This window comes from Ipomoea triloba, chromosome 15 (assembly GCF_003576645.1).
Source record: "Ipomoea triloba cultivar NCNSP0323 chromosome 15, ASM357664v1".
In the NCBI taxonomy this organism is placed as follows: Eukaryota; Viridiplantae; Streptophyta; class Magnoliopsida; order Solanales; family Convolvulaceae; genus Ipomoea; species Ipomoea triloba.
The window spans coordinates 267,804-293,169 of record NC_044930.1 but is presented as its reverse complement, the minus strand read 5'-3'; the positions used below and the strand labels follow the sequence as shown (position 1 = coordinate 293,169).

The window sequence follows — 25,366 nt, the reverse complement described above, 5'->3', positions numbered from 1 at the left end:
GCGTGGCCGCCGGCGGGGGCGCTGGCAGCGCCCGATCACGGCGCGCCCAGCGCACCCGGTGCGCGGCCGGGCCGGGACCTGGCGCCGCCTCGCGCCGGCCAGGCTGTGGTTTGGCGCCACCCCCCTCCGTGCCTGCGGTGTTATAGGGGGGTCAAGCGGGGTGGCGTGCGTGCGTGGACCACGTGGCGCAAGGAGCTGGAGTGAGATCTTGAAGCGTACGCGTGGGCGAATCTGAGAGGAGGGGAGCCAGTATAAATAGGGGGGTTCCGGTATTCATCAGACACATCAGAAACACGGCAAATACTATGGTCTAGTGGTATCGCTCTTTATTTTCAACCCCCTGTCGCGGGTTCGATTCTTGCAGTTGCTTCTGTAACCGCCTGGGTCCTAATCTCTTCGACCCGGCCTCCCATATCCGGTTTATGGTGGACCCGATCCGTTAAAACCATCATGTATAATTAAGTAGGTGGTGCCACTTAAAAATGCAATATTTTAATGAAATAATGGGCAACAATAATTCTACCATTTGATCATACATTGCATATATGTGCTTTTCATTCCAATTATATTAAAACAAGAATAGTACTTGTTGAATCTTCTGGAGATGGAACGGATCGGAATGGAACTTTCAACAACTTCATTGATGGTTTATGCAAGTGGCATTTTATGCCAATAGCAAGCTAGGTGGCTGCTTGCCATTTGTGAACAGGATTTCATCTTTTTTCATTTTTATATAAAAATTATTTTGAAAAAGTATAGTAATGGAGCATTATGGTACTTAATTAACAGAGATAATTTAGGAGCTGACTTTGGTGGAAAGACCACATTGGATCAGATTTTAATTTTAATAATTTCTAAGATTATCCCTCGACGTCGTCCCACTTTCATATATCATCTTTATCTCCTATCCAAACACGCCCTCCAATTATTCCTATAAATACTAGCAAAGCTACTGGCTGCAGTAAAACGTCCCTTGAAGCTAAGCTAGCATTAATATTATAGACTTATAGTGCCTCGTTTGGACTGAAAATGGCCACGAAAATCTTGTTTTTTACATTGCTCTTGCTTTGGGTGACGGTGGATTTGGGTGGTGCCACTAGCCGGGGGATGGCGGCGGCGGAGAGGCGGTTGGGCATCGCGGAGGGCGGCGGCACCTTGGGGCATAGCGGGTATGGAGAGCAGGAGCCTGAGATAAATAATCACCACAATATTCCCAGGGATTCTTGGCCGGAGAATGGTCAAACCCCAACCTCGCCGGCGGCCTTCAAGACCACCACCGAAGAGAACAACGGCTAGATAGATTTATCCACAGCCATGCATGCATGCATGCACGCACTTCACGTACGTGTGACAAGCTTGTTGAATTGATATGTTATATATACAGTGTATAAGGTATTATTAAACATATTTTAGCTTTGTTAAAATGATGTGATATATATCCTACTACAATATAGTGAAGGTGTGTAATATATGAATAAGCTAAGTATTTCTAACTAGTCGCACCAAAAGGTGGCATGGTTTCTAGATATGTAATTCACTCTTGTAAATCTCTTTAATTTCCATGGCAGTAACTGTTTAATTTGTTATATAGATAATTCTATATTCAATTTTATTTCATTTAAAATATATATAATTCAAAATTAAATTTTTAGTTTTATAGACCGATATTTTGATTATATGGGCACGTATTCATAATTAGTGGTGTGGTTTAAATCACCAACCCAATTGCTGGGTGTATGGGAATCGTGGCCCAGAAGTATCCAAATTTCCTTATATATATATATAAAGTCCATTACTATTTACTAGCTAGCTAGGTTATATATAGCCTAGGACTCTAGGAGTACTGGAGTAATATGTTCAGTACACTACCAAATTTTAAATTTGGTAAAGCTTAATATACACAACTTGTGTCGTTTTGGTTGGATGTATGAAATAGTAAAAGTTGGTGAAGTTTAATTTTTAAAACGCCGGAAAGAAGAAAAAAATAATACTTGCAATATCACATGGTAATAATAATCATTAAGTTGTTATTTATGATTAAAAAACACACACACACACACAGCAAGAGCCAGCAAGAATATAATACAAAAATGGTGATCACCTACTAGCTACAGGCAGTGTAAAGTTCAGAGTCAAAAGAAATGAGCTTCATTCCATTTGAATGGACTGTACATCATCTTGTGCACACTGGATGGCATTTGGACCCAGAAGTCATACATCATATCCTATATATCCATATTCATGTAATTACAAAACTTTGTACTCAACGATCGAGGACAACGTTGAAAAACAAGGCACCCTACATTTCTTTAATTTGAATTAAATTAGCCTACTACATACTCCCTATATTGAATTAATGTCTGAATATTTTCAATACTCTTATTATTAACTATTTAAAGTATTACTCTTATTAACGATTTAAATCGATTTTAATAACAAAGATTTTAGAGTTATTATAGTTAACACGAATGTTGTTGGTGTATGTCATATGCAGTGAAGTCCGTAGAAGTAGAAATGCATGCATGCATAGTGCATATGAAGGTGGCCTTCAATTCCCATGTATATATCCTTCAATTCTTACGTATACTATACGGCGTGATAAGTGTAAAAGATGTCATCTTTATAAGGTCATTATCGGATCGTCTAGTGCACAATTCGTTGCTTTTGTGATTGATTTGTCCCTTTATTGCGTTAGAATGATTGACATTGCTATTAGACCCCGTTCCACGCTTGGCTAATTGTTTTGTAGGTAAAAGATGTGCAAAAAGGGCAAGAAATGACAACATTTCAGATAAGTGAAGAACGAACCAAAGTTGGAGCAAAATTAGGCCAGGACTGCAGTGGACGCCCAGTGGACGCGCGTCCACCCATGCGTCCGCCCCTGCGTCCAAAATATTGCTTGCAGAAGTTTGACAGCAGAACAGAGGTCTGCTGTTGACGTGCAGCGGACGTGGGGTGGACGCCCGCGTCCAACTTTCAGCCCTCTGAAGTTTGGAGTCTGTGCAGCAAAAGGCACGCTGGACGCGCAGTGGACGCGCGTCCAGCCGTGCGTCCATCGCGGAAAATTCAGCAGTTGGGCGAGATTTAAAAGGGGAATTGAGCCAATTTGCAGGGATCCTTCACATTTCAATTTTAGATCAGTTTAGAATATTTCTCTCTCTAGGATTAGCCTAGAGAGATCTCCCCCAATTCACTCCACATTCCCAATTCACTTCACATTGCAATTCTTAGGTTTAGATTAGAATTAGAGAAGAATTCCATTGGTGCAAGATTGTGATCTACATTCAAGTTCAAGATTAAAGTTCAATTTCAAGTTCAAGTTCAAAAATTCAAAGTTCAATTCCTAGCTAAGTCTTCCTTTTAATTTCTTGTCATTACTTTTGCTTTTGCTATTTCAATTCCAAGTATGATTAGATAGATCTTTGTGGATTTGGATTGAGCAATTTTGTATGGATATTCTTGAGCTTTGAATTGATCAATTAGGTTTTGCAATTGCTTTGATTATGAGTTTGATTGTGTAAATGGTGATCCACTTTGACTCTTGTGTAGGGGTGATCAACCTATATGAGAGATGTTTGGAGAAGGCTCATCTACGAGAGTAGAGTTACTCCTTAGCCTAGCCTAGCACATTTCCCTCTCACCTTTGAGAAAAGGGAGAAGTGGAAGATAAGAGGCACATAACGTGTTTGACAAAATGCCTCTCCTAGCCTATTGATCACAAGGATGACATTACGGTCTAAGGAGTGAGTCCATTGACCATGAGAGTGGCGGTGGTGTTGGTGACCTTGTCTCATCTTCATTATCTAAGTGTTGTTAGCCTAATATCTTAGGAAATCAAGGATACCTATATGAGTTGCAAGATCCAAATCCTCCTTTCCAATTGATTGTTTCCATTGTTTGTTCCTTATTTTCATGATGTTTCATGTGCATTTTCTTACTATGTTTGGGTTAGCTTTCAAACACTAGACACTCTTGCGCTTCATCCCCTTACCGCTTGAATTCCCTCCTTGCCATCCTTTGAGAACGATACTCGGGATCTTCTTCCCGTTTTAACATCTATTTCTTTCCATCCACCACGAAAACTACATTCATCACGGCGCAATATTTCAACCTAAGCAGACTTGTCTGTCTGTCTGTCTATTTTTAAAAGTGGAATATATACTAATTTGAACAAACAAAGAAAAAGACACAAGAGAATTTAGCGAAAGTTAATTAAATGTTAATAACAACGTACTCTATATTTCACTTTATATATTAATGATGCGGCGTGGCCTGGGGAGAAATGAATTGAATAGAGAAAAGATGGCGAAATGTGTGGAGTTTGTCCACTTTTATTAATTATTAGGATCCCCAGAAAGGGTAGGTGTTTAATCCATCCCTAGCTTTGATCTTTGATTGCTTAGCTTTAATTTCACTGATCTGATCTCCATTATCGATTTCAATATAAGTACGTAGTGTTGCTTTTCTCTGTTTGTTTGGACTTTTGGGCTCGAAGATTCTCTTACTATGACTATAAATGATGGCAATAATGCCAATGAAACCCTCTTTCAAAAACCACTTTCCCACTATGTCTCTCACTCTCACTCTCACTCTCACTCTCACTCACTAGTATACACTAACACACTTCACTTTCTACGATAACACACTGCACCAGCTATTACACAGTCTAATTTAGCACAGGTGAAGCTAGCCAGCTAGCACCGGCACCACCACGGCGGCAGCCGGAAACTCCATGAAAATGATGTACAGAAGAAGTTTCATTATTATTTTCATTTCTCTGCTACTTGTCACTTTGTTTTCTTCCTCTTCTTCTTCTTCTTCTTCAACGCCACCACTTTTCAACCTCACTACTCTCCCTTCTCAGCATCCCAACCCTGAAGCTGTTGTTCAAGAGTTTCAAAGGTACGCACTGCATCCTTATTCTTATCTTACATTGTATATATATATTGTAGTGTTTCATATATATATATATATATATATATATATATATACACTTTAATTTCTTTCTTTAATTTAGAGAAAGTGTATCCGGCCTAGTACTATATATATATATTATAAGTGTAACGCTCTATAGTACAAACAGATATTTATCGTGCCAGCCAAACCCATCCAAGTTAGTATTGTTTGGGTAACTAAGCTAATCAGTAACATTCTTGGTTTGAGTCAGTTAAGACTGAATTTACTTAATGTATGCAGTCAGTGATTGTATGTCTGTATGTTTCCCTCATCAATCAATTAAATAGATGTTTATTTGGAATATTTCAAAAAAAAAAGATGTTTATTTGGAAGTGATAATATAATTTTCCATGCATGCAGCAAAGTAAATGCATCACTTTGGAGACATCTCTCGAGAAGAAAATTGTTATCTTCCGGCCAGTCATGCTCCACCGGAAACCCAATCGACGATTGCTGGCGGTGCGACTCCAACTGGCAGCTAAACCGCCAGCACCTAGCGGAATGCGGCATCGGATTCGGACAATACGCCCAAGGCGGCAAAGGCGGCCGTTACTACGTCGTCACCGACTCCTCCGACCCCGACCCAGTCAACCCTCCTCCGGGAACTCTCCGCTTCGCCGTCATCCAATCCGAGCCTCTCTGGATCGTCTTCGCCGCCAGCATGACCATCCGCCTCTCCCAGGAACTCATCTTCAACTCCTACAAAACCCTAGACGGCCGCGGCGCCAACGTCCACGTCACCGGCGGCGGCTGCATAACGTTACAGTACATCTCCAACGTCATCATCCATAACATCCACGTGCACAACTGCTACGACTCCGGCGACACCAATGTACGGTCGAGTCCGACCCATTTCGGGTTCCGATCCAAAGCCGACGGTGACGGGATTTCCGTTTTCGGGTCGAGGGATATTTGGATCGATCATTGCTCGTTGTCGGAATGTAAGGATGGGCTGATTGACGTTGTGATGGGGTCCACGGGGATTACTATATCGAATAACCATTTTTCGCACCATAATGAGGTGATGTTGTTGGGTCACAGCGATGATTATTTGCCGGATTCTGGGATGCAAGTTACTATTGCTTTTAATCACTTTGGACAAAACTTGGTTCAGAGAATGCCGAGGTGCAGACGAGGATTCATTCATGTTGTTAACAATGATTTTACGAGGTGGGAAATGTATGCCATTGGAGGTAGCGGTAATCCCACCATTAATAGTCAAGGAAATCGTTACATGGCACCATTCGACCGTAATGCCAAGGAGGTATATCGATTCAGCACTGTTGCAAAAATCCGTCACCTAAGCTCCCCTATACCTAGACGAATTGCTCCCTAGGGTGCCGCTAACTCAGTCGATGGGCTGAGTTGGTGGCCTACTAGGCCGAGTTAACTCAGGCAAAAGCGCCCTAAACCGAGGCGAATTGCTCCCTAGACGGCCGTCAACTGGCTGAGTTGACGGCCTACTAGGCTGAGTTAACTAGGGCGAAAGCGTCCTAAATCGAGGCAAATTGCTCCCTTGGCGGCCGTCGACTAGGCCTATTTTTTGTGTTGAGTTAACTTGGGCGAAAGCGTCCTAAATCGGGGCAAATTGCTCCTTAGGCGGCCGTGTGATTCAGTTAACGAGAATTAATGTGTTTGATTCACTTAACGAGAATTGATTTTGATTCTAATGGGGGGTTTGTAGGTGACGAAAAGAGTGGACACAGAAGAGGATGAATGGAGGAATTGGAATTGGAGGAGTGATGGGGACATAATGGGAAACGGGGCCTTCTTTGTAGCATCAGGTGATAGTGTAGAAATCCAATACGAGAAAGCCTATAGTGTGGAGCCCAAATCTGCAAATTTCATCGACCAACTCACCATGAACGCCGGTGTCCTTGTTGGCAGGTCCCTCATTTTCAAACTTTCTTTCACTTTTTCACTTTTTTCTTTTTCCCTTTCTTCCATTGGCCCTTTACTTGTCGGAGGACAGCACATGACCTTAGTCCAACGTTAAAGAAAACATGTTTTTCTAGTTAATGAGTGGCAACACACACATGCCATGCTTGCCAGTTAAGACTTTTTGAGTTTTGAGGCATCAATGTTGACTATGATGACAGGGGAGGCAATACTGGCAAGTGGACTGCTGCTGGGAACGCTAGCAGTGGCGGCAGCGACGGTGGAGGAACGGACTTGGTAGCAATTTCCGGCGATCGGGATGATTATGACGGCGATGATTCCGGCGGGGGCTATAGACTTTGCTGTTACCCCATTGTACTGTTTTCCCTGATAACCTTGTTAACCTTCATGGTGGTATAGTAATGGCAATTGGCAGCATGTAATCTTGTGGGAAAGGCAAGAAAGGTGTCCTTTCTTCATCAATCTTCCCTGTTTCTAACAATGCCTAAATCATAATTTTCGTTTCTCGTTTCTTTTGGATAATTTACCACACCCAAGTTGGACAAAGAAAGCGATTAATGAAATAAAAACACCAGAACATGAACCAGGCAGTAAAAGATTCACTGTAAATGGCTAGTAAATATTATTAACCTTTTCAAAGAAATCCATGGCTTCCTTTAGATGTTCAACATACTTCTCAGTTTGCCAGGAGTACAATGGGGTACAAAAAGAGAGAAACCAGAGGACAGATTAACTAATTCTCTTTAGATGATATTGCTTGCGTCTCCAATAATGCTTACCGGCTACTTGGGGGAACGTAACAGCTCTAGCGATCAATGAAGGATTTGTTCATGAGATCGACTGCTGAATCCATGAACTGCACACAAAACACGGAGAAAAGGAAAGTGATAAGAGAATGGTACCTTTTTTCTTCTTATCTGTCCCTAAGAGCAAGCCTTTATATGATTTTCAAGCACATAAGCTTCAATATAAGTTGGGCCGAACAAAATGGCATTATTGCAAATGGTGCATAAAATTGGGATGGGGTGAGAATAAAAATCCCAAACAGTATAAATTTAGAAAACCGATTTATGTACTCAATTGTCAATTCCCCTAGAAACAAAACATCCTCCAATCTCATCTCTAAGTTTCTTTCCATCTAATCTTCCTCAATAAGTGCATTGTGCTCAATTCGACAGAGCGTTTACATCCCCATCAACAATATGCTACAAATGCTCATATGGCGTTTATGCAACAAAGGTGCGCATATTGCATATATGGCCAAAATTAATCAATTTGACGACAACACACGACTTATCTTCTACAAGATTATATAACAGAGAAAGAGGATCACTAATCACTATCTAACATCTACTACTTTAGCAGGCAAAAGGAATTAATTTTACCTTCCCAATTGCCTTAAGTTCTCGCCCAACAGGTTCCAAAAATTTCAAATCCACCTCAATAGGCCATACCTGTGAACACACAAAAAAAGTGGTTGGAATTGAGAGCGTCTTAAGATAACACACACACACACACGCACACACACACGAAGGACCAACAAGAAACAGAGTTAAAGAAACCAGAATCTAGAAGTTAGCAGAATAATTAAGAAAAGAAAACAGATAACAGAAGCAACAAAGTATGTAAGCAAAGCTAATTAGACAAGGAGAACCCTTTTGCCTATTTCTGAAACATGGCAATACTATAGGCAATAATTGAAATGCACCTAATACTGCAAATAGATTAAAGAGAAAAAGAGCACCTTAAGACCAAGTAATTTCAATGGTGTAGTCTGCCCGGGGACGATGCATTCCGGTCCAGCTGCCTCCAGTATCGCCCCCATTCCCAAACCAGCTCCAATAGGATCAGGGTGCTGCAAATACCATAAAAATCAAATCTTTTCACAACACACTCAAAACCCACCAACCATATCTGCAAAAAATGAAATTAAAGATTGAATAATCACCTTCATGACGGAGAGGGCATAATCAGAATAGGGGCTTTGAGGGATTTGAAGGAGTGGGGAGTAATTAATTTTGGGGATGGGTCTGGTACCGGGAACAGCCGCAGCCCTCCACGGCACATCTTCCTGTAAAGAAGCTCCACGACCACCTTTTTTAGACATTGATCAAACAAACGAACTCCTAAACAGAGAGATTCGGACTAGCTCAGTTAGTCTTCTGATAGATAGATATATATATGGCAGATTTTAAAAAATTTTAAGTGGTGATGGATGAACGCTCTCAAAGGGTTACCAAGAAGGGAAGACATGAGGCCTCGGTTGGGACTTGGGGTTTATCATTTATGTTATCTCTTACGTACAAGTTTTCTTTCCTTTTTTTTTTTTCTCTCTTTATTTTTTTTAGGATATAAGAATTATATTAGACTTAAACCCTTAATAATAAATGATAAAGATTGTACATAAAAATCACTTTAAAAAAAATTAGATGAGTGTGCACCAATAAACCTCTGTGATCAGCATAAGTTGTCCATAATTAACTGGTTCAAACCAATAAAGTTAATAGGTAAGTAGATAACTCTCACTGAAAATCTAACTAAACTGATATTATTCTAATTAATATCCATTCTTTTCAAACTGCACATCTATTAACTTCTCGAATAATTTATATATAATTATATATATATTTTTCAGCCAAAAAAAAAAGAGGGGGAGGGGCTAGTTAAAAGAAAGAAGGGAAGGAAATGCAAAAGCCATATATAATACAAATATTTCCCCACAAGAGTGAAGACTGAAGAGTGTAGTTCTTATACAAAACTAGAATGGAATGACAAAAACAATCCTGAAGTTTTTAGAAAAAAAATCACAGGAGAATTGATTTTACCCAAAACCCATTCACAACTGGATCTGTGGCTAAGGGTTCAATATCAGAAACAATTTCTCACTAGAAGTAAATTAAAAATATAGGGGACAAATACACAAGCCATTCTTAAGCTGCAACAAGTTATGGTTATAAGTACATATATGAGTTACAGTGTTCCCGTGACAAATCCCTCAGCTGCCTTCTCCTGCTGCAGCTGCTAATCTCTGCCATCTTAATTCTCGCTGCTTTTCCACTTCTGTGGCCCGAGCCATTTTCTCTGCATACTGTCTTTGGCACTCCTCAAACAAATTTGCATCCATCTCCAAGAACATTTTGCGAACATTCACAGTGAGCCCGTGTACAGCTTGATTCCAATGGAACTGTATATTCTTTTCCAGAGCCTCGAAAATAATGGGTAAAATGGCATTCCTGTTCTGGGCAATCAAACTTACAATGTGCTCATTATTCCATAAAAATAGGGCTCGTTCTGCAACCTGAAATAAAATTTGACACATGAACACCATATAAAGGTTAGCTGACTGCATAGCCATTACAGAATCTTCCAAGATTAAACAAACCTTTCCATAGCTGTTAAAGTGATTTTGAATGCATTAGATACTTGACTTTAGACTTTATGGTGATTATATGTGGAAATTAATACTTATGGCTAGTGCGATCATGAGATGTGCAGACTGAAGCTGCCTGTAATAGTGCTTCATTGCTGTGATAAGCGTGGCAGATAAGAGATAAGTGACTAGAGGAGAGAATGAGGTGGTTAATAACAGTCAAGGAAATGGGTATCAAGGATAATGTCTCACGTGAATGACAGTGGCTCGATGCTTTACATTAGTCTAAGTGTAGTGATATGATATGAGGGTGTTGAGGATTCATGAGATTGATGGCAGTGGTTCAACTCGGTAAGTTGTCTGGTTTCACAGTCCTTTTCCACCCTATCAGGATCACATCTGTGGGAATGAAGAAGAAAAAAATATATGGCTAGGGAATGGAATGATACAAGTCTAGAATACGTAATGAAATTAAGCATGCATAATGAAGAAATGGAATTTTGACCCTAACTAAGATTCTACCCATACCCAATATCAGAGGATAAAATGTATAGCCCTAAAATATGAAGGAAGCTGGTCTTCACCTTTCTTTCCTCTAGGCATAACATAGAGGTGAACAAATAAAAAGTTGCTTAATAACAATAACAATAATAATACAAGGTTACTAATAGAAAAGCATTCTTCCATTCTAGATGGAAGAATTATAAAATTTACTTAGGTCACAGGATTATGTGTCATACTGACTAATGCCTTTTTTAACACAATTTTGGTACTTTACAACATTGATGGTTTCTTCATAAGTTATATAGGATAAGTCCTACATTACGGAAAGAAATAAATGGCTGTCATATTTAAGAGAATGGCATACTTCTCTATTTTCCAAGAACAGGTTCAGTTACCTAAAAATCACATGTTTGGTGATAGTACAACGATGGAGATGTTCAAAAACACATAGCCGCATAAGGTGATTGTAAGTTCAGCTCTTTAATGTGACTAAAGTCTAAAGGAGGCAGAAAGGGATTACAGGAAGATAGTAATGGGGAAGGCAGGTTCAGAAATGTGAAAGTTTGAGAGTTTGGAGATGATTCCAAGCTGCAGAAAATGAAGATTTGAAGATTAGCAGATGACCAAGTTCACAGAACAGAATGAAAGTGGCAATGATGCCAGTATTTGAGGCTATATAAACCTTGGTGAAAAACAATAGCACCTTTAATGAGCCTTCCCTTTGCCAATGGTGGTGAAGGATGACCCCTTCCAGCAATACTCACACCAAATTCCATAGGCAATGGGGAAAATCAAACATGGAAGGCATTGAATAAAGGACAAAGGATCAAACATACAAGGATGCACAAGATCCACAGCGAGGAAAAAGAACCCCAAATAATATCTTGACATAGCCCCCAAAATGGGTTCAACTACATGATAAACATAGAACAGCCATCCACAGGACATGGATAAATTTTGGGTCCTAAACTTCTATTTTCTATGTTCAACAACTATTATCAAGAAAAACAAAATTGTTCATAAAGCTACATACTAAGATGACTAGTTGGATGAGTGTGCTACATTTTTGCATATCAAAAACATGAAACTGTAGAAAATTTCAATCTTTCAGCATGCCCTATAGTCTCCATTAAAGACACTATGAACAGGAGCATTGCATCAATCAGGAACAACTAACTACCCCCTCTGAACAAACAGCTAATAAAGTAACTTGACACCAAATTAAAGCATATTGCAGCTTTAGAGCATGGCATTTGTTACTTTATCTATTACCAATATCATGCACAAGTAGCAAAAGAAATGAAAGAATCCTCCATAAAAGGATGCAGCTTGAAAAGTATAGTTAAAAGTTATTAAAATTTAAAACTTCCAATAACCTGAAAGTGTGGGCTGTTTAGACAACGAGCTATCTGTCTATAAAGAGGAACCATGCAACGCTGAAATTCTGATGCCTGTGTGGCTTCCAAAACTTCTTCAAGTTCTCCAAGGAAGAGAACCTCTTTTTGGCAATTAGTAACAGGCCAATATTTCAGCAGACCTCTTATAACTACATCAGCCAACTTGTAATCCTTCTCCACAAACTGAACAATACAGTATGATAGCTGCTGATGATACATTGCAATTGTTTTTGGCTTGTGGAGTGGTATGAGTGCACGGGCAAGAAACAGCTTATGTTCCTCTTTCATTGGCAATGCAAACCCATTTATAATACTCCCTAGAATCTCCAAAAGCTCACCTATGCCACTATGCCTCTCCGTCTCATATATAAAGCCATAAAAAACATTATTGATTGCCTTCCTTACAAAGGGCCGATGCACCATGAACTTCCCATATATTCGATGAAGAATTGTTTTCAAATACTCTCTTTCCCTCGGGTCCTCAGAGTCGAACAAATCCAATAACTTTAACACAAATGAATGATCAATAAACCGCTTTGCTACCTTTGTATCAGTGTCAGATGACACAATGTACCGCAAAAGCAGTTCATATACTAGCTGCAAATGTGGCCAAGAGGGCTCGAGAAAGGGCTCCTCTTCTTCAGGGTCAGCATTTTCTGACCCTGTGTTCTCGTGTGAGTTGGGAGGTAAGCACCGGAATATATTGATAGATATCATCTTTATCATTTCCTCCTGATTGCTCTCAGTAATTTTTCCAGACCCTGACTGAATAAAATCTACAAGCTCTACAAGGGACTGCCTCTTGATCTCCTTCTCCCTAGCCAACTTCATTGTATCAGTGAAGTCAAACTGAAAGCAACAAATCTGAAGCTTCCTCAAAAACAAGTTCTGGCGCTCCGACACCGGCACATCGCGAAACATAGGCAGGTTCTCTATAGTTCCAGGGGCCGGCACTGCAGCAGAAAAGAGCGCCGCCGCCGCCGCCGTAGGCAGATGCGACTGCGTTGAATCCGGGGGCAAGCTGCCCCTAGAAGCATGGTTCACCACTACATTGGATGTAGAAACTGAACCAGTCCCCTGTGGCCCGTATCCAAACTCTCCGCCGTTGGATTTGGGCACCTTCCGGTGCCCCCTCTTTATAATTTTGTTCAACATTTCACTCCAATCACTAAAACCCTAGCCCTAAATTCTCCCTATAAACACTACTCTAAACATCTGTGCCTGCATGATGCAATTCAAACTAAAATAAAAACTTGTGAAAAACAAAAACCCTGAGCTATTAGCAGTGAGGAGGCCTTGAATCTGCAATCTGTGATTCGTTCACATGAGAATTTGGGCGATTAGGTGGAGAGACGGGAAGACAATCGTGGAGAAAAAGAAATGGTGGATCGTGGCTGTGATGAACGACCGCCGGATAAGCTATCGGCGGCGGCCAGACGGGGAGGAGGTTTCCGGCGATCAACACGAAATGAGAGTGGAAGGAGAGAGAAGGCGACGAAAGTCGTACTCCGTCATAGCTGAAATGGAAGGATGTATTGTTAACGAAAACGCAGTCGTACGGCGCCAACATGCAAATCCATATTAATTAAATTAAATATTATGGTAAATATATATATGTTTTTGTTTAATCCAATAATCCTTATCTATATTATTATTGTAAGAGTAAAATTTCAATTCTATCATATTAAATATTCAATTCAATCTTAGTAAATAATTACAAGAAATATAATTAAAATATCAGCCAATGTATCTATCTAACCCTCTCTATAAACAAATCCAAAACAAATAGGTAACTCATGAAATTTAGTCAAAATGTTATCCTTCCATTGCCACCTTGTCTTTAATCTTATCTTGAGAAGTTCAATACATATAACATTCAATCCTTATTAAATTTCGCAAACAAAACTATATGAATCATAGCTTATATAATAATAAGTTGAACATAATTCTCGTACTATAACATTTTGTGTTCAATTTTTATCAATACTTTCTCAAACCAATTGCACATGCCTCTCCTATATAGTTCACAAATTATTACACGAGTAAAATTTATCCAATATACATGTTCATATAATAGCTACATGTTTCTCCCTGGTAACACAAAATCATGATACTCCGTATAATTTTAGAGGGGTAGAATAGTTATTCTTGAATTATTTTCCATTAAAAATAAAAAGAAGACAATTTTATGGATTTTCAGTTCTTTGATGGCAGGACTATAAGATTTTGGCTGCTGTATATTATGCAAAAAAAGCCCATATGAACATTCATATCGAAGTGAAGGAGCACCAAGTTTAAACGCAATGAATATTCCAATTCCGATCAGTGATCATATCTGCACTAATGACAATTGACAAAAGCGCAACCTATCAGACACATTTTCTGGTCATTTCTTCAGTTCAATCCACAATATGCTCGATCTCCACATTCATACAAAGAGATTCTTGACTGAAAACTGGAAAGTTGTATGCATGAGATCAACCCTTCATGGCATTTTATCACCCTGGCCTGTACATTACATACAGCTTTTAAAGGATTTTACTACATACTCTTATATATATATCCTCACAGTCAACACTCATTTAATGCTACATGGTTAGCCTTACAAACTGAAACATAATTGGTAGGGTAGGTGTAGCTTTTCACTCCCTCAAATGTGCCAACTATATATATAGATATACATACATATATAGAGATATATGTACATGTCGTCATAAGGAATACTAAGTGGAAGAAGTATACACTGTACACAAGTTGTAGGTGACCCTCGGGATTGGTAGGTGCATCACTCTGTCGCCTCGCCATTCATCACTCCCAGCCCATCAGCATCTTCCAAACAGCTTCTTGAATCTTCGTTTTTGGTACAGGCAAGCCATTCCCTTCGTCGAGTAGAACTCTGTATATTTCCCATTCCCGGTCCCCCACCATGTATCTACCAATTTCAGCCTGGAAATGATTAAGATCACAACTGTGAGTGCGAGGACAACGCTATTCTAAGGTTCTACTTCATTCCTATATTTTGTTTTCTTGGGACCTCTCTTATAGTTGACCAAATATATACATGAATAATGGTTTGTTTAGGTGTGAGGAAATACCGAAAAGACGCCAACGCTGAGCATTTTGAGAGCCAGGGTAATGTCATGAAAGACGAGGGGACGACCCTTGCCAGACAACTCCACGGGGTTTGCAACAAGTAGTTCTGTATCTGGGCCTCGGTTCACCAGTGCTACTCTTAGAGGACGACGTAGTTCCATCTGGATACGAGAGCACAGGGCGTTTAATTTGTTGGGATCAACGATTTTCTTGCCATCTGCTTGCATGATGAATAAGTCGAGTTCACAGTCCATTTTACTTTTCATTGTGAAGCGGCCATAAGATATCTGAAACCACAACAGCATATTGGCATTAGAAATTATTATCTTTACAAGTGCATATATTTCATGGTGTCCAAAAATAAACATATCAAGAAACAAATTAAGACAATCACTAGCTAGTTAGCCATTTTATGTCCATGAGGGAGGGAGAGTAAGGGGGGTATTTGGGGAGCTAGACACCATTGAAACGAGATTTTACCAGAACTTTTCAATGTTTCAAGAAATAAAAATATTATCTACCTGGATGTTATAATCCTTCAGTGTTCTCATTATATCATAGAGAAAACCTTTGTGATCTTGGCAAACAATCTGGATTAGTGTGTGACTAGGACTCAGCAAGTTATCCACTGCAATAGATGCTTTCTTACAAGCGGGAGATCCACCTCGATGTTCGTCAACCACCTCACTGTCAAACATGTCCTCCGTTATTTCAGGGGGAAGGAATGACGGGCCTTGAGAACACACAGTGACTTCAGGGCCAACCATTTCTATTTCACAGCTAATCATAGCGTCCCCAAGAACGGATTTTAAATTATCGTATGTATCCTCCTGTCTCTTCTTCGTATGCATTAGTTCCCTGATCAGACAATTAACACATAAGTTTAGAGAATAAACGAATTGAAGAAAACATGAAACAACACAAAACTTCAGGATAAGTAGGGTCTAGAATGCAGAACCTTGTGTCTGTTATGAAGAACAGGTCCATGACTTTCCCGTCTGGAGTAGTGGATATCTTCACTTTCTCTATGATAAGCTCGAGTTCGTAAAGGACTGCTGTCACATCTGCCAAAAAACGTTTGAAAATTCACCCATGGATACAACCCAGATATCCTTCTCGGACCAGAAACTTTACTAGCTATCAAGAAGATAGAAGCGAAGGCACAGATCGGTCAAAAAACTGACTAAAAATACCAAGCATAGAACATATTACAAATTCTAGACTTTTGACAGATGACACAAGAACACAACCCATAATGGTAAACTAGCAAAGTAAGAACAATCTAAGATGCAAAAGTTAACCCCACAAGAAATAACATAGACAACAGCAAATATAGAAATGTAGCAATTGATTTCATAGCTTCAAAATTACCATGTAAAAGGCCTCGTCGGTCATAACAACAGAATTTCAAGAGGAACACGTCGGGAGGTCTTGGAGACTGCAACTCAGCCCGGTAATACGAAATCCCAGAGGCTGAAGAACATGAAGGGCACACTCCAATCAGTCTCTTCTTCAGCAAACTCCATCTTGTGTTTGGTTTGCCAATCACCCAAAACACTAGGTAGCACCATTTCCCATCCGTGGATACATCTTCAACAATGGAAACACAAGTAAAACAATACTAATTAACTAAACTGCAAGCAATCACCAAGTAAATTGCAAGAAACTCAAATTAAGCACAGTACAGTGTCAATGAAATTCTCTAATCATCACCAGAAAGTGATTTTCCTTTTCCTTCCACTTGAGGGTGGAAAATTGCACTGGTTTAGTTCTTCCCACTTAAACACCCTCCAAAAAGAGGGTAGAAAAAGTTGAGTCTTTCATCCCAAATTAGAGCTGTGAATTACCAGCTCATTATCAATTACTGTACAATTTGAATATGCTTCAGCTCCACTTTAACCAGTGAAATTTTAAAGAAAAGAAAGTTTTCCTTGCACAAAAATGACAAATCAAAGTGAAAACTTAATGGAAAACCCTCTCCCAAATTTAGGGAAGATTTAGCTTACCAATTCTGACTACAGTGAGGCCAAAGAAGAGAATGATGCGACAAAGATCAGAGCCCAAGCCAGTCTTGTCTGGGCAGTTCACAGTGATCACACTTGGCTCTCCTTCCTTCTCTGATTGCCTTAGAAGCACAACGTCGTCGTGTAGAATCCCCATAAGTCTTCCTCCTTTCCCTCTTTCTCTTCTGCCAGGCAGAGAAATGAGGGGTTGCTTTGCTCTTCTTCGTTTCCAAGTCTAGCACCCACAAAAAGATTGAATCTTTTTTGAATAATATTCCAAAAGCTCCCAACTAGGGTATCAAAACAGGGAATCTTTCTCTCTGCCTCCTGAATCTTATTGAAATAAATATTCAAAAAGCTCCCAACTTTGATAAATACACAGGGAATCTTTCCCTCTTCCTCTCTCCTGATTCTGTGCTCTGCACAGACACCCAAGTTTTCAACTTGTGCCTTGAATTTTTTTTTCATAAAAATCACTTTCTTCAGTGCTGGGGGGGAGGAATTGAAGGCGGGTGGGTGGGTTCACTGGGAAGTGAATATGCAGCTGGAATTTTGTTTGTGATGCTAATAAACAAACATTTATGATGTGGTCTGGTTTGGTGAATTGGTAGTGCTTTGCGAAACCTGGCTCGAGTGGACGGGGGGGTGGTTGAAGGTTGTTGGGTGTTTTTCATCTGTTGATGACTTGATGCCACGCAGGAAAGCCACGGAATGCTTTAGAATATCGCAAGAAGATGCACGATTTCATTTTCTCGACTTTCATTTCCAATTTATCGTACTGTATTCAAAATCTTCTCATTTCGAAATACAAATAAATGGGGTAAATTATATGTAATATGTGTACGTATCACGTATGTATGTAATTCTCTCCCATCTAACCCCCTCCCCATCTTCTTGAAATTGTGCAAACTTGTTACTTAGTTTTTAAAAAAAAAAACACATGTTAGTAGGACAGCTTGATGAGGGGCCTGAAATCAAAGCATACTGGTGTCGGTTGGACTTACAATCCCACTAGGAAAACAAGTCAAACTAAGCCACCTCAATAATCAATAATATAATATAATATAATAACTTTTAAAAAAATATCGAGTTGATAGATTATGATTCTTATATTAAGACATTGCAGAATTGATTTGCAATGTCGATGCCGGCTTTCATGGTCCCAGGGAACAATATTTTTTGGTTTTTTATTACTTACTGGAGACGATTCCTTTAAAGCAGTAGCAAATGGTCCCCTCTATTATCCACAAAACCCACTCCTTGCTGGCGCTATGGTGGTATGAGAGGTTCTATCGTGGCTGAAAAATCAAGGCTACTCAAATGTTAGAGTTTAATTGGACTATTTAATTTTCTGGTCTAGTCTTCAACCGTCTAGTTTAATTCGGTCTTATGTTGGTCCAGTCATTTACTATTGTACGTTAGTTCTATCTCGGGCTGTGTAGTCCAAGTTATCAATAGGAACGCAAATCAAGCCGTCCATGCATTGGCTAAAGCTGTAGGAGTGGAGTGAGTTTCACCTCCATTCTTTAAACCATGTGTTGATTTAATATATTCTCGTTTATTCTCTCTCTCTCTCTCTCTCTCTCTCTCTCAATATATATATATGTGTGTGTGTGTGTTCAGGTGCAGTGAAGGGTTCCCGTGCAATTGTGCGATTACCCACCTTAAGCATTACAATGGTATACCTTATGTATACAAATATGCACCTTAAACACACAAATAAAGCATCTTAAAAACACAAATCACGCGCACCTAAAGCTTTAGACAAACGTACATTAAGTATACAAACCACACACCTTAAGTACACAAGTCACGCACCTTAAGAACACAAATCACGCACCTAAGGTTTTAAAATGGTGCACTTTAAGTTTCAACAACTCATGCACCTTAAAAAGGAAAACAATGCACCTTAAGAAAGAAAACCACACATCTTAAGCTTTATAGGTTCACTCACCTTAAGTTTCAACACTCACGCACCTTAAACATACAAATCACATATCTTAAGAAGAAAAATTACGCATCTTAAGAAGAAAATTACGCACCTAAAGCAATCAGACAACCTCACGGAGACATCCTACCGCCAAAAACTGAATTCTATATATATATTCTTTAATATATCGCGATAAATTGACTACGTATCACGTGATTTGGATTGAGGACCTAACTCGTGAACTGTCCACACACTTTCCGAGCCGCCTATCACGTGTCGTATTTTCTGGATCGCCGGTCCCTCTCACGTGACGGACGCTTCAAGAAAAAATATTTTCCTATCCTAATCTCTCGCTTTGGCCCCAAAGTGGCAAAACGTGGCCTCAATGGATTTTGCAAAATTTATAGACAACCCCTCTATTCATAGTAATTTGCGTTTATGCTTTTATGTTTTGCCCTATAATACTTTTTTTTTTTTTTTTTTGTCAAAGCCTACTTCTAATGATAATTTAAACAATTTGTTTTTAAATTTATCTAAATAATTTATAACCATTAAAATGTTAATGTCTGGCATTTTATATTGTTGGTTGATTTGTGTTTGTTCGATTGTTGACTCAATGGAATGGGTCCAAGTAGATGTAAATAAAATATACTCCGTAATCCAAAAAATTTTAAAATGCCAAACAAATGTTTCATAAATCTAATTTTAATTTTGAGCTTTGAAATTAGGGTTAGGGGATTAGGGTTAGGGTAGCCTAGTCATGGCTGCCCATATTTGATGGGTTGTTCTCATTAGAATTTTGTTCTAAACTTTTTTCGATGATAGAAAAGTATTTAGTTATATATTTTTTTTAATGTCAGATAAGTAGTTAGTTATTTTTTTTTTTAATATTGGTACACATCAAAATCCTTGAGGGCGTCGCATGAATGCTTTTATAAAAGAAAAAGAATATAAAGAATAGATAATTGTGAGGTGCTGTCAATATTATGTAAGTGCCAATAATGGATTTATTATAGTCCACAAAGGGAATCATTAATGGGATCTTCTTCATGTTTGGATAAGCTGGGGAGGGCAACAGGGCAGGAATATTCTATTTCAAGTTGGTCCAATGTGTAATTTATAAAGTGCGCACCATCTTTGTTCTTTTTCATTTGTCTCACATTTATCATTTCTTGAGTATTATTTCTCCTTTAATACTCTATACTATAATGCGGAAATTAAAATTATTATGTCCTTCTAAATGTAAGGGTTTAATAATTATGCAATAATGGAATAAATTATTACCCACAAAGAGGATTGAAACCATGCATCTATGACTCGTTATTTAGTCACAATTCACGAGTTCTTTAAGTATAACCTCGTAGTTATTGTTAAATTTGTTCTATCATAAATAATAGATACAGAAAAAAAATCTTATTTGTACTTTTAGGGATATATGCTTTCATTTTATAATTTACATTGATTGACCAAAACTCGGAAACTAAGAGGAAAACAAAAAGTATGTAGATTATCTTTTAAAATTGAAGATTAATCAACATGGTGATAAATATAATAAACAGTAAAATAAATATACGTGTAACAAAACTCGATGTATAATAATACGTGTCCACTATTGCATATTATTACTTATACGCGTAACAAAACTCGATGTATAATAGTGTCCACTGTTGCATATTATTACTTTATAGTTGGTGGAAGACGACTAGGAACTAGGAAGTTTCATTATTAAACGACTAAGACTTTTAAGAGTGGGTAGGCAAGCAGTGCCCCCCAAAAAATAATTAATTAATAATAATAATAGTGGGTAGGCAAATTCCATTGGATGGGAAACTCTCCCGTGGACCTTGCACTATTATCTTCATTTAATCAGTTTTATTTATTTATTTTCTTTCCAAAAGAAAAAAAATTAAAGCTGATAACCTTATTATTTATTTATAAAGCTGATAAATAAATAAATAAAATTTTATTTATTTATTTATAAATAAAATATAAAATTCTTTTATAGGTAATATTTCTAACTCAATCTACAACACCAAAATATTATTTATGCTTTTGTCGGTAGATATATATATATATAAATACATATATCCAACCATTTATTATATAAATATCCAACAAAATAGATGAAGGAATATATATAATATGATTATATAATGTGGGCATGCATGGTAGGGATGGGGTGGGGGTTAAAAGTAGTTTTTATATCCTAGGTTGGATTTGCATGTCTCTTTGATATAATCAATATTCAGTTCAAAATCACATCAATTATGTGCACTCTACATAGTGCTTATGATGAGATTGCAACTTGTAACCGTTTGCAGTTGATATATACTTCATCTATGCATTCTATCACTATGACATTTATAGGGGGTTTCGACTCCCTGAACTGGTCCGATAATAAATTTTTGACCTTAGGGTTATAAGTGTTAAGCGAATAAGTCGATTTCACAAACACACACACACAGAGTATGCACACTTGAATAATGGTTATAAATTTTTTCGTAAAACTTGGTATAACACTTGTGTCATTTATTCTCTTATTTATTTTCTAACTCAATAAGTACTAACGAGTCATCTCAGACGATAATTATGAATAATGATTAGTTGATATGATATTTCACACCAAATCTTATTCTAACTAATATAAACTATAATACTCCGTAATAAATATTATAATAATTCATTTTATTCATTAATTATTAATCATATATTAAATTAATTTGTATAATTTCATCAAACTAGTTAAAAGATGAACCATTTAAATTATCTTTTGTGCCGTAATTATATATATAGCTTTGTTTGGATTAATCTACTTGGATGGGAAAGGCATACATGCATGTGAACTGAAAATGATATATACGTAAGGATGGTGGATCCTTATAGAAGGTAAAACAGTGGCGTCAGCATGTATCATCACTGAGCGACTTAGCGTCATCAATTTAATTAATTAATTAATTATTATTCATATTTAATGAATTAAATACAATATTAAGTATTGTTTAATTTCCACCACATGTATTTAAATATTGTTTTCCTTCTGAATATCTTATCCTGTGTGCAAAATCTGCTATGGGAGCCCAAACCCTAAAGAATATGGAGCCCCGTTTTGCCTATCTTTCATTTTCACAGTGGGTGCAATTTTTACAATTCTCTTTCTTCAAAATATCTAGCTAGCACAGATATTCTAACAAAACCCTATCATTGCACTTAATTGACCGATGAGTATATTTAAAACCTAAGGTGCGTACATTTATAACTTAAGGTGCTTATGTTTAAAACTTGAGGTGCGTCAGTTTTACACTTAATTTGTGTTAGTTTAACACTTAAATGTGCGTCAGTTTAAAACTTAAGTTGCATAAGTTTGAACTTTAAGGTGCATCAATAATTCAACAATGGTAAAAGGAGATTGATGGGTGTAGTTTTCGCGGTGGATTAAGGAGTTCTCAAAACACACATTTTCCCAAAATAGATTAAACAATGTATTCATTTCAAACATATCCAACATTCTAAGTCAAGCAATACTTTTGCAAATCAAAGTCTTCAAGCACAAAGGTGCTTCTCAGTGCAAAAGATGCCATCTTTATAAGGTTGTTATCGGATCGTCTAGTGCACAATTCGTAGCTTTTGTGTTTGATTTGTCCCTTTATTGCGTTAGAATGCTTCATATTGCCATTGGACCCCGTTCCACACTTGGTTAATCATTTTGTAGGTAAAAAGGATGGGCAAAAAGGCAGAAAATGGCTAGATTTCAGAGAATGATACACGAGCCGAAAATTGGAAGCAAAGGACCGGCCGGACGCGCCTGGGACGCGCGTCCGTCCAGGCGTCCACGTCCCAGATCCGCGAAGTGCAAAGCAGTCCCTTGCGGACGCCTGCTGGACGCCACCGGACGCTCCGCGTCCGAAAATCAGCTCTCTGAAGTTTGAGATGTCTGCTTAGGACGCCTGCTGGACGCCACCGGACGCCTCGCGTCCGAAAAATCGCCCTCTGAAGTTGCAATGTCTGCTTAGGACGCGCAGCGGACGCACGTCGGACGCCGCGTCCGATCCCGAGATCCCGCGCCGAAGATTTGAAGCAACGCGCACCGGATCCCGCTGGACGCGTAGCGGACGCGCGTCCAGTCGGGCGTCCACTACGTCTATTTTTGGCGGTTGGCGCGATTTAAAAGGGGATTTGAGCCATTTTTCAGGGGAGCCATCACATTTTCATTTTAGATCAGTTTAGAATATTTCTCTCTCTAGGATTAGCCTAGAGAGATCTCCCCCAATTCACTCCACATTGCAATTCTTAGTTTAGATTAGAATTAGAGAAGAATTCCATTGTTGCAAGATTGAGATCTACATTCAATTTCAAGTTCAAGGTTTAATTTCAAGCTAAGTCTTCCTTTTAATTTCTTGTCATTACTTTTGCTTTTGCTATTTCAATTCCAAGTATGATTAGATAGATCTTTGTGGATTTGGATTGAGCAATGTTGTATGGATATTCTTGAGCTTTGAATTGATTAATTAGGTTTTGCAATTGCTTGATTATGAGTTTGGTTGTGTGAGTGGTGATCCACTTTGACTCTTGTGTAGGGGTGATCAACCTATATGAGAGGTGTTTGGAGAAGGAGTCTCACCTACGAGAGTAGGGATACTCCTTAGCCTAGCCTAGCACGGTTCCTTCCCACCTTTGAGAAAAGGGGGATTGGAAGGCAAATAGCACACCATGTGTTCGATAATTTGCCTCACTTAGCCTAGTTGCCATGAGAATGGGACTATGGACTAGATGATAGGCCGATGACCACGAGAGTGGCGTTGGCATAGTTGTCTTGCATCATTTTCATTATCTAAGTGTTGCTAGCCTAGTATCTTAGGAAATCAAGGATACCTATATGAGTTGCAATATCCAAATCCTCCTTTCCACTTAATTGTTTCTTTTGTTTGTTCCTTATTTTCCTTATGTTTCATGCACCTTTCTTACCTATGTTTGGGTTAGCTTTCAAACACTAAACACTCTTGTGCTTAATCCCCTTACCGCTTGAACTCCCTCCTTGCCATCCTTTGAGAACGATACTCGGGAACTTCTTCCCGTTTTACCACCTATTACTTTCCATCCACCGCGAAAACTACACCCATCAAATGGCGCCGTTTTAAGGTGCATTTATAACTTAAGGTGCTTATGTTTAAAACTTGAGGTGCGTCAGTTTTACACTTAATTTGTGTTAGTTTAACACTTAAATGTGCGTCAGTTTAAAACTTAAGGTGCATAAGTTTGAACTTTAAGGTGCATCAATAATTCAACAATGGTAAAAGGAGATCATTTGCGCACTCGTCCAATTCTCAAGAGGCGCATTTTTAAAAAAAATTCTTTGAACCTGTTGATCTAGATTATATCAACAGCTCAGCACTCACCCTACCTAAGAGACTCTTCGCATGTAACTATCCCCTATATATATGTGGGGGTAGGGGGAGGGGGGCAGGAGCCAGGACTAGGGAGGTAATTAGACAACAAAATATTGTTTTAATAAAACAAAAGAGAGACAATTATTGATGAGATTTAAGGATAGCATGATTACGGACAAGACACTTCTAATAGTTAGCAATTTAGCATGCATGTCTGATAAAACTGCAGCATAGCAACATCTACGGTGTACACGAACGCAGATATAAGAAGTCATGTGCACACTGTAAATGCTTGCTTGATATATATGATGGAGACTACTTCTTACCACATTACTCCTTGCTTTGTCTATTTCTGCACGTTTACACAACAAACAAATCATTTTACTTTTTCTTTTGTTTTTATTTACTTTAAATATTGAATGAGAAGGAAACGTTTCTGTCACAGACCAATGAACCAAAGATAGGATTAACAAATATTAATTATTAAGGTTTTTATCTCCTAGTTGCGTTATGCCAAATGGACGGTGGATTAAGAGTGTGGATATCAACCTTTCATTAATGTTTTTTTTATAGAGTTATTTGGCATATATATAGGAATTGAAATAGTAGATTCTTTTGTGGTTGGTAGATGTTGGATTTCTCTGGTAATAATGTTGATTATATTTCGACATAAATTAATATACAAAAATTAACAAACATTCATTCATCCGGACTCTAAAAAGTATTAAATAGTTAAGCCGCCATTAACATGGGATAACTACAATAAAAAAAAAAAAAAAGCTAATGCCTAGGTAGAAACAATGAGGCTTTGGATTTATTGTCCCAATCAA

At 38.4% G+C, this 25,366-nt stretch overlaps 4 protein-coding genes across 7 annotated transcripts; 1 reads left to right on the top strand and 3 right to left on the bottom strand.

Annotated features, from left to right (window-relative positions):
• Positions 1-4,689: 4,689 nt before the first annotated feature.
• LOC116006169 (probable pectate lyase 12) lies at positions 4,690-7,358 on the top strand. The gene is made up of 4 exons (XM_031246457.1): positions 4,690-4,902; positions 5,317-6,220; positions 6,641-6,843; positions 7,056-7,358. Exons 1-4 carry the CDS (start codon positions 4,733-4,735, stop codon positions 7,252-7,254), a joined length of 1,476 nt encoding a protein of 491 aa, XP_031102317.1. The 5' UTR covers positions 4,690-4,732; the 3' UTR covers positions 7,255-7,358.
• Positions 7,359-7,453: 95 nt separating this feature from the next.
• Positions 7,454-9,109, bottom strand: LOC116006171. The gene is made up of 4 exons (XM_031246458.1): positions 8,804-9,109; positions 8,600-8,710; positions 8,241-8,309; positions 7,454-7,711 (listed from the first exon to the last, which is right to left on the bottom strand). The coding sequence occupies exons 1-4, from the start codon at positions 8,960-8,962 to the stop codon at positions 7,661-7,663; spliced, it is 390 nt and encodes a 129-aa protein (XP_031102318.1). The 5' UTR covers positions 8,963-9,109; the 3' UTR covers positions 7,454-7,660.
• A 424-nt stretch (positions 9,110-9,533) lies between these two features.
• LOC116007197 (serine/threonine protein phosphatase 2A 57 kDa regulatory subunit B' beta isoform-like) lies at positions 9,534-13,643 on the bottom strand. 3 transcript variants are annotated; one of them, XR_004095209.1, is made up of 3 exons: positions 12,106-13,643; positions 11,125-11,317; positions 10,050-10,153 (listed from the first exon to the last, which is right to left on the bottom strand). XR_004095209.1 is itself a non-coding variant. In XM_031247809.1 (2 exons), the coding sequence occupies exons 1-2, from the start codon at positions 13,279-13,281 to the stop codon at positions 9,851-9,853; spliced, it is 1,479 nt and encodes a 492-aa protein (XP_031103669.1). In that variant the 5' UTR covers positions 13,282-13,643; the 3' UTR covers positions 9,534-9,850. The 3 variants fall into 3 exon arrangements, 1 of the variants encoding a protein (XP_031103669.1); XR_004095210.1 differs by lacking the exon at positions 10,050-10,153 and adding an exon at positions 10,260-10,624; XM_031247809.1 differs by lacking the exon at positions 11,125-11,317 and having other exon boundaries at positions 9,534-10,153.
• Positions 13,644-14,319: 676 nt separating this feature from the next.
• Positions 14,320-17,897, bottom strand: LOC116007199 (ACT domain-containing protein ACR10). Of its 2 annotated transcripts, XR_004095211.1 has the most exons (7): positions 17,226-17,897; positions 16,591-16,809; positions 16,178-16,283; positions 15,741-16,077; positions 15,222-15,506; positions 14,869-15,072; positions 14,320-14,634 (listed from the first exon to the last, which is right to left on the bottom strand). XR_004095211.1 is itself a non-coding variant. In XM_031247810.1 (6 exons), the coding sequence occupies exons 1-6, from the start codon at positions 17,377-17,379 to the stop codon at positions 14,935-14,937; spliced, it is 1,239 nt and encodes a 412-aa protein (XP_031103670.1). In that variant the 5' UTR covers positions 17,380-17,895; the 3' UTR covers positions 14,653-14,934. The 2 variants fall into 2 exon arrangements, 1 of the variants encoding a protein (XP_031103670.1); XM_031247810.1 differs by lacking the exon at positions 14,320-14,634 and having other exon boundaries at positions 14,653-15,072; positions 17,226-17,895.
• Between the last annotated feature and the right edge of the window lie 7,469 nt (positions 17,898-25,366).